Here is a 17,115-nt window from a genome sequence, read left to right as displayed (position 1 = left end):
ACAGGAACCCCTCCCCCGCCCCCCCCCCCCAGCAAAAGAAAGAAAGAAAGAATGAATTATCTGGCTCAAAGTGTCAGTAGTGGCAAGGTAGAGAAACTGTGCTCCTAAGCATAAGAGAAAAAGATTATGAAAACCATTAGGAAGGTGAAATCATTGTTTTAGGTCAGTTTCAGTTTTAGACTATTTTGATGGGGCTTCTGTAATAAAAGATGAGATGATTAACTTCATTATAGTTTTCCCATCCCCTCTCCTTAATGACAAAATCAAGAGGTGTCGTACGTTATTTTTACCTTGTCAAGGTTCATAACATTCACATTCTAGCCTGCAGCTGTAACCGCCCCTCGCCCTAGTTTGCCCCCATCAGAATTGCGCCTGCAGTTTTGAGTTCGTGTCTAAGCACCATACTTAGAAGAAAAGTAGAGACATGTGATGGAGTGTCCCCAAGATGCTGTGGGGATGTGAGGCAGGGGCCCGTGTAGACACAGAATTCCGTCTGGGAGCTGAAAGAAGGAAAGCTGTGGATGAATGTACTGCTATCCTCCGTTCTTTGAAAAGATGTGTGTGTGGAAGCAGGATTGATCTTAACTCTGTGGATCCCTAGAAGGTTAGAACTAGGGCTGCGTGGACCTAAAGGACAGGGTGGCTGTTGTAGGTAGGCTGCCGTGGAGGGTGATGAGTTCCCTGTCAGCTGCAATGTGCTGGGGAACCACCTGTAACCATGCTGTATGTAGGTGCTGGGCTCAAGCCATCAGCTGAAGCAGCTGTATTCAGGTAACTTCCCAACCTTGAGATTCTGCTAGTCTAATAATGCTTCCCAGTAGTCTCCTCTCCTGGAGAGGAGCCTCAGTCACTCTGGTTCCCCCCTCCCTGCCTTCTGGGATAAGGGTGAGAAGAGCCAGAGCCATGATCAGGTGGTTCAGGGTAGAAAATGGTCTACATATCTTGAATTTGGACCCACCCATCTGTTGACTCAAAAAGTGATGCATCGATATATGGCTTAGATTCTGCCAAACTTGTTCCACTTGGTATCTGTAGTGTTTACAGGATCAGAGGGACTGAGCCCATTCATAACCCATTTCTGAGCCAATACACTTGTATGTACAGTAATCTGGGCAACATGTCGTAGACTGCAAAGGAAGAGAGCATATACTGTTTTCTGTATAATTGGAATTGAGTGTGCTGTCAATGTCTTCATCAGATGTCTATCACAGCATGACTTATTGACGTATGGCTTTGTTTTGTTATAGGGGAGCTATCCAGTTTGGGAAGATTTCATAAACAAAGCCGGAAAGCTACAGTCCCAGCTTCGGTAAGTAGAAGCATGTCATCCCTAGGAAAACGGCAGCATCCTTAGACAAAGGATGGAATAGGATGGACCCAAGAGGCAAATTAGCGTTAGTTTTGGAAGTGTTGCAGATAGAGAAGCATGCAGTGGCGTTGCCACTTACTAGCCATGCGTCCTGACTTCTGATTCCCGTATGTAAAATTAAACTCATATCCGCTCTGCCTCCTTCCACTGGAATTTTGAGAGTCAGATGAAGTATTATACGTAAGGTAAGAATGGGCCAGGTACATGGTAACAGTTAAATCTCACATCCCCAAGAGATAAAGAGTCTTGTTACCCCATTTTGCTGATGAGGTAACTGAGGCACAGATAAGCTGAATAACTTATCCAAAGTCACACAGCTAGTATTGATAAATGACAGAGCAGGGAATTGATCTGAGGCAGTCTGGCTCCACAGTCCATTCTGATTACTGCCTACCCTTACAGAGTTTAAAACTTAGTTTGTATCATTCTATTTACATGAAATGTCTAGATAATGCAAATCTGTAGAGACAGATGTAGATTTGTAGTTTCCTGGGGCTAGGAGTGGAAAAGAAGGTTGACTGCAAATGGGCATGAGTGACCTTTTTGTGGTGATGGAAATGTTCTGAAATGGGATTGTGGTGGTGTTTGCATAACTCTAAATTTACTGAAAAATTGATGACTTATACACCTAAAAATGGTGAATTTTATGGCATACAAATTATGTCTCAATAAAACTGCTTAAAAACCAGGATCTAATGCTGATGTGCTCTAAGGGGCTATTATTATTGCCTCATCTTGTGCTTGTTAATATATCATTTCATATGAAATAGAAAATACGGCAACATCTTCTTGTTAAAGCTATATGCTTTTGAAATCAGTGAGGGGAGGGGTGCGATTGCACTTAGAGGGTGCTTCAAGAGGGTTGGGACATTAAAAAAAAAAAAGCAGTTATTTTCACGACCCCTGTTCACGGCGTATTGGTTGGTTTGGATGTATGGGGATGGTTTTCCAGAGGACAAAGCAGGTAGGTGTTTTCTGAGATAAAAAGCCATGCGGATGACAGAGGAGGGAGGAATGACGTGGGATTCTTAGGACTTTACCTGTTGGCACCAGGGGTCCCTGCCCAGAACTTTAGCCATAGGACTGGGCATTCCCTGGCTCCCCAGCGGATAAGGAGAGAAGAACTTGGGAGACGTGGAACTTTCCCTGCCCATCATTCAGCTTCATGGGGCCTGGGATTTCCAGATCCATGAGTGGGCATCCAGATGGACCATGGGCTCCAGACTGTGGCCCCTTTGCCACTTGTCAAGTCCTTTACCATTTCTTTGCTTACGAACCTTTGATTACTTTATCCTGGATCATATCCAAACCCCTCTGCCCCAGCTCTGCTGCTATCATCATTTATTTCAAATAGGTTAGTCTCCATCCTGTAGGAGGTCACCTCCTGTAGTAAAACAGTAAAACATTTAAGTCCAACCCCTCCTCCAACATTTTTTCTTATCCAGCCTCATTTAATTGTCTGACAGGTTTTCAGGGTTGACCAAGGAAAAGATGCTCTTCCCCTTTTACCAGTGAGGATGCTAAAGTTTAAAATAGTTAACTGATCAGCTGTCTTAAACATACAGAGTGAGACTTAAAGCAGTCTTATCCCCACTGGTACAAAGTACCATATATATATTTTAACAATACGTAGGCCTCCTGAGGGCAGGGACCGTTTCCTTATTTTGTTAAACTACTAGTACCTGGCTGAGAGCACCATAGGAGCCTCAAGCACATGGTTTAATTTTCTGTGTTAGGGAGTGCGTAAGGATAAGACCGTAGAAGAGGCAAATAGTCTTGGAGCATGTAAGCTGAAGCACTCCTTTCTCCTGCTGATGGATGCACGTTTGCTCGGCCCCATTAGGGAGAGCTAAGATGTCCTGTGAAAAAAGCAGTCAGTGAAATATGGCTCATCGGAAGTCGGTGTTTAAAAGCTCTTAATTTGTCATACTTGACCACAGTCTTCGTTTTCACAGGAGCCCTGGTGACTGTGTAATACTCAAGGCACCTCTCCAGCTGTGGCTCATTAAATTTGGAAGATTGGCCTTGACTTGAATAAGAATAAACCCAGCACTTGTATCAGATATTAATTATAAACCAGAATGAGCCATTTGTAAATCTCAGGGTGTTTGATAAAGCTAACTTTTCCATGGTGCCAACTCTTTAAGAAATATACTTTGAAGTGGTGTGGTTTTTTTGTTTGTTTTGGTTTTGTTTAGTGTGTATGTCACTGTGTTTTTTTTTTTTTTTTTGAGCAGAATGTTCTCTTGCTCTACTGGAAAATATCAGGCCTCTTTTTTTTTTTTTTTTTTTTTTTTTTGCGGTACGTGGGCCTCTCACTGTTGTGGCCCCTACCGTTGCGGAGCATGGGCTCCGGATGCGCAGGCCCAGCGGCCATGGCCCACGGGCCCAGCCGCTCCGCGGCATGTGGGATCTTCCCGGACCGGGGCACGAACCCGTGTCCCCTGCATCGGCAGGCGGACTCTCAACCACTGCGCCACCAGGGAAGCCCCCAGGCCTCATTTTGAAGTTTGGCTCTGAGGGACTATTGCCCAGGTTTTCCTGGGGACCACTCCATCACCTTCCGGGAACCTTTTGCTTCATAGCTACTCTTGCTTATGTTCAAAGGTCATTTCTTTCTTTTTTTTTCCTCTGATTTGAACTCATTCCTTTTTAGTCCTTATTCTCATCTTCATCCTTCAGCAATTTTGCATTGTTAGGAATGCTCAGTGGGGGCTGGATTCATGTGAAATACTTGGAAATTAGCATCAGGCTGTAAATTCTGTTACAGAGTTCTTGTGAGTGAGCCTGGGGCTTGCTTGCTTGTCCTGGGTAATCACGGCCCTGAGATGCAGCAGTGCTTACTTCTCATTCAGTGACATCTTGGACCACGACTCTAGGAACCAGGAGACTATAGAGTGCTCAAGGCATCTTCAAGTGCTCAAGGGGATGGGAAGAATTCAGAATAACTTCTAGGACAGCAAATGAGTATAGTAACTCCTCCTCATTCTCAGCTTTTAGGAATTCAGAAGATGCTGTTTAGGTAGCATTCTAACGTTGAAAAAAATAGTATCTCAGTTTCCCTATAATTATGATTTAGGGGGAAAAGTCACATAGCCTGGATCTTGTAGTAGGATGAACACGGCACTCACTGTAAGTCATGCTGGGCTACTGGTCTCAGCCCTGGTATGAGCTAGTGATCTTGAAAATCACTATGTAGCTGTGGTCTCAGTTTTCCCAACTCTAAAATGAATTGTTTAACCTAGACGATCACTCTCCAAGATTCCTTCTGCCAATCCATATAGCTATATTGTTTTCCTACTCTAAAATCACTTTCACGTATACCATTTATATTTTTTAATAACTTGTTCTTTTAGGCAGAAATACCTTTTTCCTCATTGGTGAAATTTTAACCTGGTGATAATTTATACTGTTGGGTGGAACGGGGTGGGAAGAATTGCTAGCATTTATTGACGAGCGCTGCATGACCTGGACGTTATTGGGGGAGAGTGCTAACATGAGAAGGAGAAAGTTTTCTTAAGAATAACGTGGGTCCACAAAGCCAACGGTTGTCCATGTCCAGTCGGGTTCTCTCTCCTGGAGGGTTACTTTCAGTCCTCAGCAGCAGTTGCAGCCTTTTTGCTGTCTTGCATCTGCTAGTGTGAGACATTCCTCATGCTTTTGTTTTCTGTTTGCATCTTAGGACAACAGTAGTAGCAGCAGCTGCCTTCTTGGATGCCTTTCAGAAAGTGGCTGACATGGCCACCAACACACGTGGTAAGCAGGTGGAGGGATGGCTCCCAGCATTGACGGCGCTCAGCGTGTGGGCTCTTACCCTTGGGCGCTTTACAAGAATATAGAGCTTAAGTTGTCAGAGCTTAGCTGACTCATATTTAAAAATATATAGATTTTTTAACTCTGTGGGATTCCACATCGTAGAAGCTGCAAATCGTTCTCTAGATAATAAAGTGCACGAGAAGAGTGGAAAATAAATGAAAGGAACCACTATTTATGCCTGAGATGGCTTGTTGTGTTTTTAAATTAATTAATCAGTCAATCAGTCAGTTAATTAATTGGCTGCCTTGGGTCTGCATTGCTGCACGCGGGCTTTCTCTAGTTGCGGCGAGCAGGGGCTACTCTTCGTTGTGGTGCGTGGGCTTCTCATTGCGGTGGCTTCTCTTGTTGCGGAGCACGGGCTCTAGGTGCGTGGGCTCAGTAGTTGTGGCGCACGGGCTTAGTTGCTCCACGGCATGTGGAATCTTCCCGGACCAGGACTCGAACCCGTGTCCCCTGCATTGGCAGGTGGATTCTTAACTACTGCGCCACTAAGGAAGCCCCCTGCTTTGATATATTTTTAAACCATTTGATTTTAGGTCACTTTTAGCAATACCAGAATACTTTACATCTCGATGTCTAGAATCCATATGCACTGGGAGGAAATAACTTTATTGAATATGGGAGTGTGAGAACTCACATGACCTAAAAAATGTATGGTTGATACAAAAAAGATATATTTTATGGAGATGATAAGAGAGAAACTTGAATGCACATCTTATGTTCAGTAAGCATCAAATTAGTTGTATTAAGTTAATTTTTACTTAACAATTGAAAAATATAGAACATGCTCTTTAGTTTAAAAAAAAGTCATGTAACGAAGTATATAAAGTAAAATCTACCCTCTCAGTACCATTTGCAGAGATTGGGCTTAGTGTCTTTTATAGACTTTTTTGCATACTTAAACACATATGGGAGAAAAATTACTCGTAGAACAATATGTAGGTTGATATATGGAATAAAATATATTTGTAAGATCTTTTTCAAAAGGTAACCTGTAAGAAACATTGTTCCCGTGCTTTTACTCCCCAGTATATTATAATTATCTTTCTATGTCAGTACCTAGAGATCTACCTCATTGGTTCTACCAGCCAAATGGAATTTCACTGTCTGGATGTAGCACGATTTTGCTGTGGCCTCTCCCATTGTGGAGCACAGGCTCCGGATGCACAGGCTCAGCGGCCATGGCTCACGGGCCCAGCCGCTCCACGGCACGTGGGATCTTTCCGGATCAGGGCACGAACCCGCGTCCCCTGCGTCGGCAGGCGGACTCTCAACCACTGCGCCACCAGGGAAGCCCAAATCATTTTTATTTTGAGGAATATTTAGATTATCTCCACTTACGTACTGTTACAAGCTACACTGCAGTTAATGTCCATGTATACATCCTTTTGGAGATCTGTGGGTAATCTCTTTTAATGGTGTATGCACCTCCAAGGAAATGAAGAATCTGTTAAAAAAAAAAAAAAAAAGCTTCAATCTGTTTTGGTCAGCAGCAAATATATTTGGGCTTGTGGTCATTACAGGGTGTAACTCTGATGCAGTTTGGAGTTCGATATCTACCCTCAATGGAAAGTCCAGTCTCTTGCTTAGAGCCTTTAGATATCATATTTTTTGAGTCTTTCTTGCTGGAAAGATGAGAAGGCAATAGCAGTTATTCTTAAATGAGTCTCTTTTGGGCTGGTATCCAGAATCTCAAGCTAGCAGGTCTCTGGTTTCCAAAATATTAGCATTCCATCTTGTTTCCCAAAGGGAATGGCTCTGAAAGGTCTTTGTCCTTTTTAGCAAATATTTTGCAGTAGCTCTGAATATAATTTATTTAGGAAAATCTTCTAAAGCTAGGCATTATAAGAGCAAAATCAATCTAGTCATATAACTATTAAGTAGAACGTGGAAATATCCTTTCACTGTTGTGGCCTCTCCCGTTGTGGGGCACAGGCTCCGGACGCGCAGGCTCAGCGGCCATGGCTCACGGGCCCAGCCGCTCTGCGGCACCTGGGATCTTCCCGGACCGGGGCACGAACCCGTGTCCCCTGCATTGGCAGGCGGACTCTCAACCACTGCGCCACCAGGGAAGCCCTCTATTCACTTTTTTAAACGAAAGAGTGTAAGTCGCTATTATAATGTACATGTTTAGGTGAATAATTAAACCATAATGAAATTTAAGAGTTAATCAACATCATAATACATACAGTTCCATATTTTTTTGATGTTTGCACTCTGGAATGAATGTACAACTTGTGTTCAGTGTGAGAGTACCCCTGTTTCTGTGTTATTGGCCGCAAAGAATTAGTGTCTAGGCATTTGTTGTACAAAGGATGCCTGACTTTTGTGAGGCAGGGTCTCCATTTTCTTCGTGTCCATGATGGACCAGCACACGGGCTGTCATAGGAGTTGTTGAACTGACTGGTGTGCCTTTGTCTGGGTTGCCTAAAAAAGGAAAAGGAAATGAACAAAGACCGGGGGAGGCTTCTCAACCCTCGGTGGCTGGTGTTGGGGAGTAGCATTCCTACACCTGTAAGCGTGCAGCCTGGTGCCCCCCTTTCACTGGAAGGCAGGGGCACGTCTTAGTTAGCACTGGCCCTTCGTGGCCCTTGCATCATTTGCTTGTGTCAACTAGGGCCTTTGAGAGCATAATGCTGTGTAACTTTCATTTTTGGCTGCCTCAGTGTGCCTCTGTAATTACTTTATAGCTTTGAAAAACCATCTCCGGGATGTTGAGATGATAATACACCAAACCCAGAGTGAGGAGTTTAAGATTCTAAGAAGGAAGGAAATGGATCCCCAGACGACTAGATCATCTCTAATCACCTTTATTGAATACGTAACACGGGCTGGGCTCTGTCCTTCGTGCTTTACATGGATTGAGTCTTTTCATTCTCGAAACAGCACTGTGAGGTCTGTGCTTATGACCTCCATTCTAGATGATGAAATCTGGACGAAGAGAGCTAAACCGACCAAGGTCACATGGCTTGGAAGTGGGGAGACTGAAGCCTGGCCCAGAGTCTAGATTTTAACCATTAAATTATGATTCCTCATGTAAGGTGCTCCTAGATTTAGTATAAACTTAAGTTTGCTTTTAAAGTTACTTGATCCTGAATGCATTAAAACAACAACAGCAACAATCTATGTAGCACCTTGGAGTAATGAATAGATTGGGAGCCGGGATGCCTGGGTTTGTCTTCTGCTTGGCCAGCTACGTGACCCTGAATAATTTTGTTTCACTTCTCCGGGCTTTGATTTCCCCACTTGTAAAAGGGGTTTTCCCAGGACCTAGTAGGGTCCTAGATGATCACAGGTAACCTTTTTCAGCTCTAATATTCTATGATTTAAAATCTCCTTTTGGCCCTGTTAAATCTTAAAATATGAATGAAGTTGGACAGTCTAAAATTTCTCTTTCTATATTATCTTTAGAGTTTCCAGTTTTCGCTTTGGGGACAAAGGGAGTGGAAGGAAGCAGAGGTTAAGCAGAGGATAAAGGAGAGAGAAGGTTAAGTGAGAAATACGGTTAGAAGAGACCCGCAATGTGTGCGTGAGGAGGGCAGGTGGAAGCTGGAACTTTCACAATAGCCAGCGAGGTCCAGGCGGTCAGAGGTGGACTTTAATCAGTGAGCCTGGATTGCCGAGGTGAAGACAGTCAGTCTTCACTGACTGTGGAGACTGTCTTGATGAAGACAGTCTCCACAGCTTAACACTGAATGGCACAATCGTGGTTCTTAAAAATACGTTGTGTTTTTAGTATAGAGTTCGTTAAACGTCACGCTCTCCTCATCTCACTGCGTGGATCCTATCGCTCAGGAGGCTTGTTTTAAAGTACAGATTTCAGAGCCCTGCCTTATACTTGTGGTTACTGATTAACTGCGGGGTGGGGGTGGAGTGGGATGGCACTTAGGAATCTCAGATTTTTTAAGGCTTCCCAGGAGAATAAGGCCTCTTGCCATCTTGCCGTCACCCACCTGTCCAATGACATCTCTACCCACGGCCGGCAGTTCCACCCACAAAAAAATGCTCTCTGCTCCCTGAATCCCTTAAAACCTTTGATCCCTTTCTTCTTGCACATGTGCATTCCAGACCTGGAGTGCCCTTCCCAGCCCACCCCCTCTCTGCCCCCTTTAGATGTTTGAGGATCTTCGGCTTGTCTTCCTAGAGCCAGTTTGAGAGTCATATCACCTGTGAACCTTTTGTCCCCCACCACTCCCACTCCCCTGTCCCCAGGGTAAATTGGGTCTCAGGCCTGAGGCCTCTGTAGCACCTTCTCCCTCTAGAGTGTTGACCTCCCTGTGTGGTCACCATCTTCCCCACTAGACCCAACTGCCTCCAGGGCAGGGCCTGCATCCTGCTTCTCTCTGAAGAACCCAGGTTCCCAAATGCTGGTAAGTATCTGGCATTTAGCAGGGCGCAGGCAGTGTTTGTAAGCAGCCCTTGGAGGGTCCAGGTGAAGAAGGCTGTCATCTCTGGGGGCAGGAGGCTGGTGAGATGGGGTCTTTGGCCAGATTCCGCTTAGGAGTTCAGAATTTGAATCTTGGGACCCTTCTCTGAGGTTGAGTCTCAGGACTGAGTGAGTTTGTATTTCATTGTAGACAAAGAGGGCCCAGCAAATCCATGATGCCAGTCACAGGAAGGGGACAGGTAGGTTAAAGGCAGCTACCTGCTCTTGGTTGGGGTGTGGGGGAAAAGGGGGAATCTTCGCTTTTAGGGGAGGAGGCGACAGGAAGCTGTTTTCAAGAGGCAGCCAGACTGGTTTTGTTTGCCCCCAAGTTTTACTTTAACCAGGTTGTTTAATTGAAACTTCACTGGCCCTTAACTTCTGGATTGACTTCGGTGTTTGAGACCTGAACTTTCTTTCATGTAATTAAGTCATGATTTCTACCTAGGAAGCTACTCAGCCACAAACTGAAAAAAATAAATAAAATAAAATAAGGTCATAAAAACACTTTTTTGCAGGCCTGGAACTGCATATTCTTTGAAGATGACCTTAAAGAAACATGGACACTTTCATTCACTTAATTAAAAATAAAAAGGCATAAAACTGCAACCCACTAATCTATAGATGTGGCAGTAGATCACTAAACTGGTTTTGTACTTGCATGTGCCAGTTCAGGTTCCTTAGTTATTTTTTTATTTTTATTTTTTGCGGTACGTGGGCCTCTCACTGTTGTGGCCTCTCCCGTTGCGGAGCACAGGCTCCGGACGCGCAGGCTCAGTGGCCATGGCTCACGGGCCCAGCTTCTCCACAGCATGTGGGATCTTCCCGGACCGGGGCACGAACCCGTGTCCCCTGCATCAGCAGGCGGACTCCCAACCACTGCGCCACCAGGGAAGCCCCTCCTTAGTTATTTTTGGTTATTGTCCTTAGGATTCTTAAAGGAGGAGAGACCTTATGAATATTTGAGAAACAGCTCAGTTGTAATTTTCCTTTAAGAGCCAAGCTTATTGTTTTGAAAGATTCAAGGAAAGTGTATTAATTTTTCTGATGATCTTACTCCAACTGAGGCTTTATAGGTAATGGGGAGCAAAAGGAATCTAGCAGAATGCATCTGGAGCCTCAAAGTTTTGTGGAAACCTGCTGGTGTTAATTTTACTTAGAGTCTGTATATGGTTGCCATAGTGCCAAGGGAGCCTTAGCACATTATAGATGCCCAGGAAACAGTTGCTGATTTGTTAAATAAAAATTGGTAAAGTGAAAGTACTTCATATCTTGCTTGCATAGTGGATGGACCAGCAGCTGGTTTCTCTGATGTTTTAAAACATGAATCTAGGCAGGCTGTATTGACAATGACCTAGAAACTCTCTATTGCCTTTCATTTTTGGGGTTTTGAATTTGACCTCTTGATTTTGATTCACATGAATTATTCTGAGGAAGCCCGAAGCCAATTTTTCCCTGCTGGTAGTTACATCTTTTTTTTTTTTTAATTTATTTATTTTTAAATTTATTTTTCGGCTGCATTGGGTCTTTGTTACTGCGCACCGGCTTTCTCTAGTTGCCACGAGCGGGGGCTGCTCTTCGTTGCGATGTGTGGGCTTCTCATTGCGGTGGCTTCTCTTGCCGCGGAGCATGGGCTCTATGTGTGCGGGCTCAGGAGTTGTGGCTCGCAGGCTCAGTAGTTGTGGCGCACGGGCTTAGTTGCTCCCCGGACCAGGGCTCGAACCCATGTCCTCTGCATTGGCAGGCAGATTCTTAACCACTGTGCCACCAGGGAAGCCCGGTAGTTACATCTTGAAAATTCTCATTGCTGTATTGTAGGTGGGTGTGGGGAGTAAGTAAGAGCAAAGCTATGAAAAATAAGAACACTTGTAGTTGATTAAAGTAGGAAATTGGATGAGCCAAGACAAAGCGACCTTTTCTCCCATATTTCTTGTTTCCTTTTAATTGCGTTGCTTTTCTGCCAGGGCTTAACACATCCTGCATGTGCCACAGTGAGTGACCCCGATGCGGTCCTGGCCTCGTGGAGCTTTTAGGCTGGGCCAGGGCTGTTCTCTGTGATAGAATTTTCTGTGATGATGGAAATGTTATGCGTTTTTGCTGTCCAGTATGGTAGCTTGAGATTATCAAGCACTTAAAAGGTGGCTAGTGTAACTGAAGAAGTGAATTTATAATTTTAAAATTTTAATTAGTTTTAATTAATTTTAATTTAAATAGCCACATATACCTAGTGGCTACCACATGACACAGCATGGATATAAGGAGTATAACAATTCCTACAAAGAAAGGCTAACAGGAAATGTACGTATTTTATGAGTCATCTGATTTATTCTGTTTTATATCAGAAAGCTTTACTGAGAGCTTACTGTATACCTAGTAAAGAATGCAAAGAGGTGTTGTTTCTGAGGCACTGGGTCGGTGGGTGGTAGAAAGGTTTAGACGGGCAGGTGGTGGTGGAGTGTTAGGTGGAGAGGTACATGTAAACAATAATAATTCCCAACAATAAATGCTTCCACCTTCTTTTTATAGCATGTCCGTTTCATGCATTCTCAGTGGATAAGATATCATTCCAAAGGGGGTGGAAATTGGTTCTTGAGGAGAGAAGGGGGTCTTACCCTTTTTATGTATCAGGTACAGATATGCATACAGTAATACGCAGACATACATAGGTCTGTGGAATTAACATTTTATGAGGAGGGGGGTGATTAGGAAAAATGTGTCCAAAAAAGGCTCTTTATGGGAGCAGAAAAAATGGACAAGCTTGAGAAAACTGTTTTGTGATGAAGCCTAGCTTTTAAGAAAGGTCAGCCTTTTGCTTGTTGCCCTCTTCAAGGTGCATTTAAGGAATTTTCATGAACCTGAGGAGGGTGATTGCTGTTGGCGTATCTCCTTTACTTGAAATATCTTGGCAAAACGAATCCGTATTACCAGATTCTGTAGTCAGAAAGTCACCTAGTGTTGAACAATAAGTGGATTCAGAGGCATCCAAGACTGGGTTGCCTTCTCACGGTTATGTATTCACCATTTGTAAATATTCTGAATCATGATGAATGCAAAGAACAACTTTAACGCTGGGTTGTGTCAAACTGCCCTTTATTAATTGGGCTTTGTAGCTGTAATCCTTTTAATGAGGATATGTGTGTGTGTATGTCTGTCTATACACACACATATCTATACAACCCGTATCTGTAACAACATATATAACAACCTTTGTGTATAACATATATATACACGTGCATGTGTATGTATATATAAGCATATACCTATACATACATATATATATTAGCTGAAAGCACTGAAGCATCGGACTGGTCTTAGTAGCAGATTCTTGCTTAGAATGACAGAGAGACAAATTCTCTGTTCCAGGACGACTGGTTTCTATGTAGAGCTCATCTTTGATATGCTTACAACTTTGCTGAGGGCTATGGTGGGACCAAAACCTGGAATAGCTTTAGTGTAGCCTTATTCACTTCCTTCAGCCCCTCAAGCCGCTCCGAATCTGTGTATGTATATGTGTATGTAATCTGTTTATATTGAATACCTATGAGTTTCAATCTTATATGAAGTACAAAAAAATTTTGTAAATTATTGCTATTTCTAATAATATATAACCTAGCTAAAAACTGTACGCCTATTAAGTATAGCTTCAAGATATAAAGTTTCCATCTCTTCTGAGATTTTGGAGCTATCATTGACCTAGTAAGGGATGACATAAAAAGATATAATGCCTTTTAAAATGAGCTCATAAATGTGCATTCTGCTTTGGGTTTCATTGTTTTGATGTTTTTCTACTCTGATAGACCCTGAGTCATTTTAACTCATCAACACAATACATTTAATCCTACATACTCTGCTTAGGATAAAACAACTTTTTAAAAATGGCCCTGTGAATGTGAGGTTTGTCTTACCATTTTCCATTTTTTAAAAACGTCATTTTTTGGTTTGCTTTACATGAAACTCAGACTTGGTGTTGAGTCTAGCACAGTAGGGAGACATGTGGATTTTAAACTTTTTTTTTTTTACAAAGCACAGGATAGGTAAGGATGAGGAATAACAAAGGAATCCATATATTTATTATTTTCATTGAATAAATTTCTAAAAGAAAATCTTATTTTCTGTTTTTTCCCCTCCTTTGTTGTGTTAAAGGAGTTAGGAGATGGGGACTTCGTATATGCAGTTAACTTGATGGGCAAATTTGTATATTCCAGGAGATTTGGAATTATGAGTCAAGCATCACTGGTGCCGAAATGAAAATCCCTCATTTCCAATCCCATCTTGATATGAAAAGTGATCCCTGACAGTAGCATCGTTTCCCGCTCTACAAGTGGCTTATTATTGATCTTTGATTGGGTAGCAGCAGTTGCCAGAGATGGGCTGTTTCCTTGTGGTTCCTTGTGGCCTGCCTGGATGGTATTTGGCTTTTCACTGCACCTTCCCGAAATGACCCTTGAACAGTTATTGTGCGTTAGCCTGAAGGGCACTAACCTGAGTCCCACTTTTACATACGTATCTTCTGGGTGTCCAGAGCAGGATGTCACTAGAATCCTAATATCATCTACCAGGGAGAGTTAGGGATGTAAAAATCCCACACCCAAGCCCTTGTGTCCAGTTAAGGTTTGTCCTCCCACTGACCAAGAGGAGCATTTGCTCCCGCTGAAGTCAGTAGTGTTTCTCTGGTTTGACTTAATTCAAGCAACGCCAGGGAAAATATGATGCGTGCTGTTCTGTTTAACCTCGGCAACCTTAATAAACGCTGGTGAATTACATGGTGGCGGTGGTAGCAGTGGCAGTGGGGAGGAAGGTCCAAGCGTGGAGGGGATGTGTGTTTTTATGGGTGACTGGGTCGGTCTGCGTGCAGCATGGTTATTTGTGTCATTAGGGAGTTTACATAATGAAGTGGTCTACTCAGCAGCTCCATCCTTCCAGCTGCCTGCAGGGCTGTCTGCACAAGCAGGGGGGACTCTCCCACCATCATCTCCCTCCCGCCCTCCTCCCCACCCTAGCTCTTTCCCTTTGCTTTTCGTTTTGGCTTAAAATAACTAAACCCCTCCACCCCATCCCGCTGCCACACACACAGACATACCAGAGTCACGTTTGGTAAAATATAAATTCGCATTAATGAAAAAGTGCAATTATTTGAATTCATACAGACGAGGCAATTTTTTTTTTTTAAACAATGCTTGCTTATGGAAGATCATTTGCCATAGAGTTGTGAACTTGGTTTGTTCTGCCTGCCTCAGATAAAAATAACCATTTGGAGTGTAAACGTGAACTTGAAGACACTAGAAGTTGTCAAACTAGTATTTTTCTAGGCTGAGTCTGTTCTGCCTGATTGCATAGCTGCCTCCCCTCTGCTCAGATAAAGCCCCAGCCTGAAAACACGCACGAAATGTGAAAACTACTCTGAACTAAAAATTTCACCTTAGCTGTTCACTTGTGCTCTGCTGGAAGAAACATGTGGTATTGGGAAATCACTCAGAGAAGAGAGAAAGTGAGAGAAAAAGAATATCCCAAAGGTCTTCCCTCACCCAGAGTCTGGCAGTGAATTCTCCTGATATAATATAAAGAAATTTGATTCTTATACCCTGCTTTTGGAAACATATCTGTGGCCTGACATGAGAATTACCTGGAGGTTTGATGCCTTGTTTTGTCTTAACATAACGCTCTGGTCTTTCATTTTTAGAAGGTAGAGAGTCTCTCTTGTAGACCATCTAGTATGTAGTGCAACCTTTTCATTTTTACAGGGCACACTCAGTGAGCTGAAGTCACTTGCCTGAGGCCACTCAGCTTGCAGTGGGGACAGTGGGATTGTCACTCTAGGTCAGGGCTTTCTGTCCTGTGGTTTCCCCTGAAAGCCACCTGGCCAACCGCTTGTTGACTTCAGCTCCTGAGACCATTCAAGTAGGAAAGAACATGAGCTATGGAAAAAAGCTCCGTCCTATCGTTAGTCAAGATTTTTGTTGGCTTGTTTATACGGAATCCTTGGTTGTCTGGTTTCCCAAAATAGTTTTCCACTTCCATTGCAGTCCTTTCTTTTTCTATGGAAGATGTTTTTGTTTTCTTTTAGCCCTCTGTGTGTGTGTGTGTGAGTGTGTGGCAGCCTGTTTTGCTTATATTTTAATCATCTGTTATGTTTGACATAAGCATATTTATCTGTAAGAATAACTTGGCTTCTTTCATCTACGTTGTCTTAGTTTTGTAAATATATTGATCTATGAGCGTGTGTACGTGCACACACACACATACACACACGGTATGTTTTTTGATTCCCAAATGTTTAAAATTGCCATGGGACATCTTATGTCTAGTAAAAAGATACTGCTGTGGAAATCTGCAGCATTTCCTGCTGTGAGTGCCAGGGCCCAGGGACCCCGGTTACCATGGAAACCAACCTGGAGCTGCTGGGTGGTGCTTTCCTTTAGAGCTGCATTTGAGTGCATTCTGCAGTCCGCTACAGTGCTGCATCTTCCCCCCACCCCCTTTCAAATTAGGAGGGGGAAAATGCTGAGTGATTACAAATAAAAAGAAACTACTGTTTGAGCTAAGGCAGAAAGAGATCTTTAAAATGTACTGTTTTAATGTGATTGCCCATAGTGGGGCAATACAGTTCTCTGAAGATGGCTAAAGGTACCTGATAAAATACAAAGGAATTGTGGAGGAGATAGTGAAAATGTAACCTTCATCCTGTGCTACTGACCTGCAGGCTTCTCTTTGGGAATGACGGGCGTGCAAGACTGACACGGGCTTTATTCCCACTGACTCTGGTTGAGCCCGTTCAGTTTGTCGCAAGGGCTTGACGGCAGACAAAAAAGACCTTCAGCACTCTGCACGTGTGCTCACGGGCCCAGCCGCTCGGCGGCATGTGGGATCCTCCCAGACCGGGGCACAAACCCGTGTCCCCCGCATCGGCAGGCGGACTCTCAACCACTGCGCCACCAGGGAAGCCCCGCCCTCCATTTCCTGACCCCTCTCTCTCAGAAACCACCCGGAGAACCAGATCTGAGAGCCTGGAGAGCTCCCCCAAATTTTAGCCCTCGATTTGCCATTTAAGCACGTGAGTGCCATCTGTGCTTGTTGAAAGGCAGTGCTGATTATGAGAGCGGTACTTCATTCGGATGATACCATTTAAAGCCAAGCGCAAGATGCGTAGCTTGTGCTGGACCCGGAGGAAAAAATGAACCGTGTCAACACACCCCTGACCTCCCACTGGTGGTGGTCCTGTTGGTCACTGGCCACAGGTGGGCTTCCAGCACGTTTGTGAGGGAGATGCAGTGATCCCCAATGCCAGGCTCCCACTGCCCATCAACAGACTCCTGTTTCATGAGACTGAAGGATAATAAAATTGCATCCAACCATGTTAGATGGATGCCTTTGTGCTCTGGTGTTTGCTTTTCCAAATGTGTGTGTATAAAGCAAATGCCAGGAGTGTGTGCTATTCAGAAACAGTGAAGTACCTTGGAGCCTTTGCCTGTTGCAGGCGGCTGGGACCTTAGTCCAGCCTTGGCCTTGA

The 17,115-nt window shown here is 43.8% G+C and overlaps 1 protein-coding gene across 7 annotated transcripts in view; it reads left to right on the top strand.

Moving 5' to 3' along the window:
* Positions 1 to 17,115, top strand: part of MTSS1 (MTSS I-BAR domain containing 1) — a 158,702-nt gene that overhangs the window by 20,345 nt on the left and 121,242 nt on the right. For all 7 annotated transcript variants that reach the window (XM_024740984.1, XM_024740981.1, XM_024740979.1 and 4 more), the window contains exons 2-3: positions 1,248 to 1,309; positions 5,052 to 5,125. In XM_024740984.1, coding sequence (XP_024596752.1) covers positions 1,248 to 1,309; positions 5,052 to 5,125 — 136 coding nt within the window. The remainder of the gene's footprint in view (positions 1 to 1,247; positions 1,310 to 5,051; positions 5,126 to 17,115) is intronic.

The sequence above is a fragment of the Neophocaena asiaeorientalis genome, unplaced genomic scaffold, assembly GCF_003031525.2.
Source record: "Neophocaena asiaeorientalis asiaeorientalis breed wild unplaced genomic scaffold, Neophocaena_asiaeorientalis_V1.1 scaffold177, whole genome shotgun sequence".
Classification (NCBI taxonomy): Eukaryota; Metazoa; Chordata; class Mammalia; order Artiodactyla; family Phocoenidae; genus Neophocaena; species Neophocaena asiaeorientalis.
This window is presented reverse-complemented; position numbering and strand designations above follow the sequence as displayed.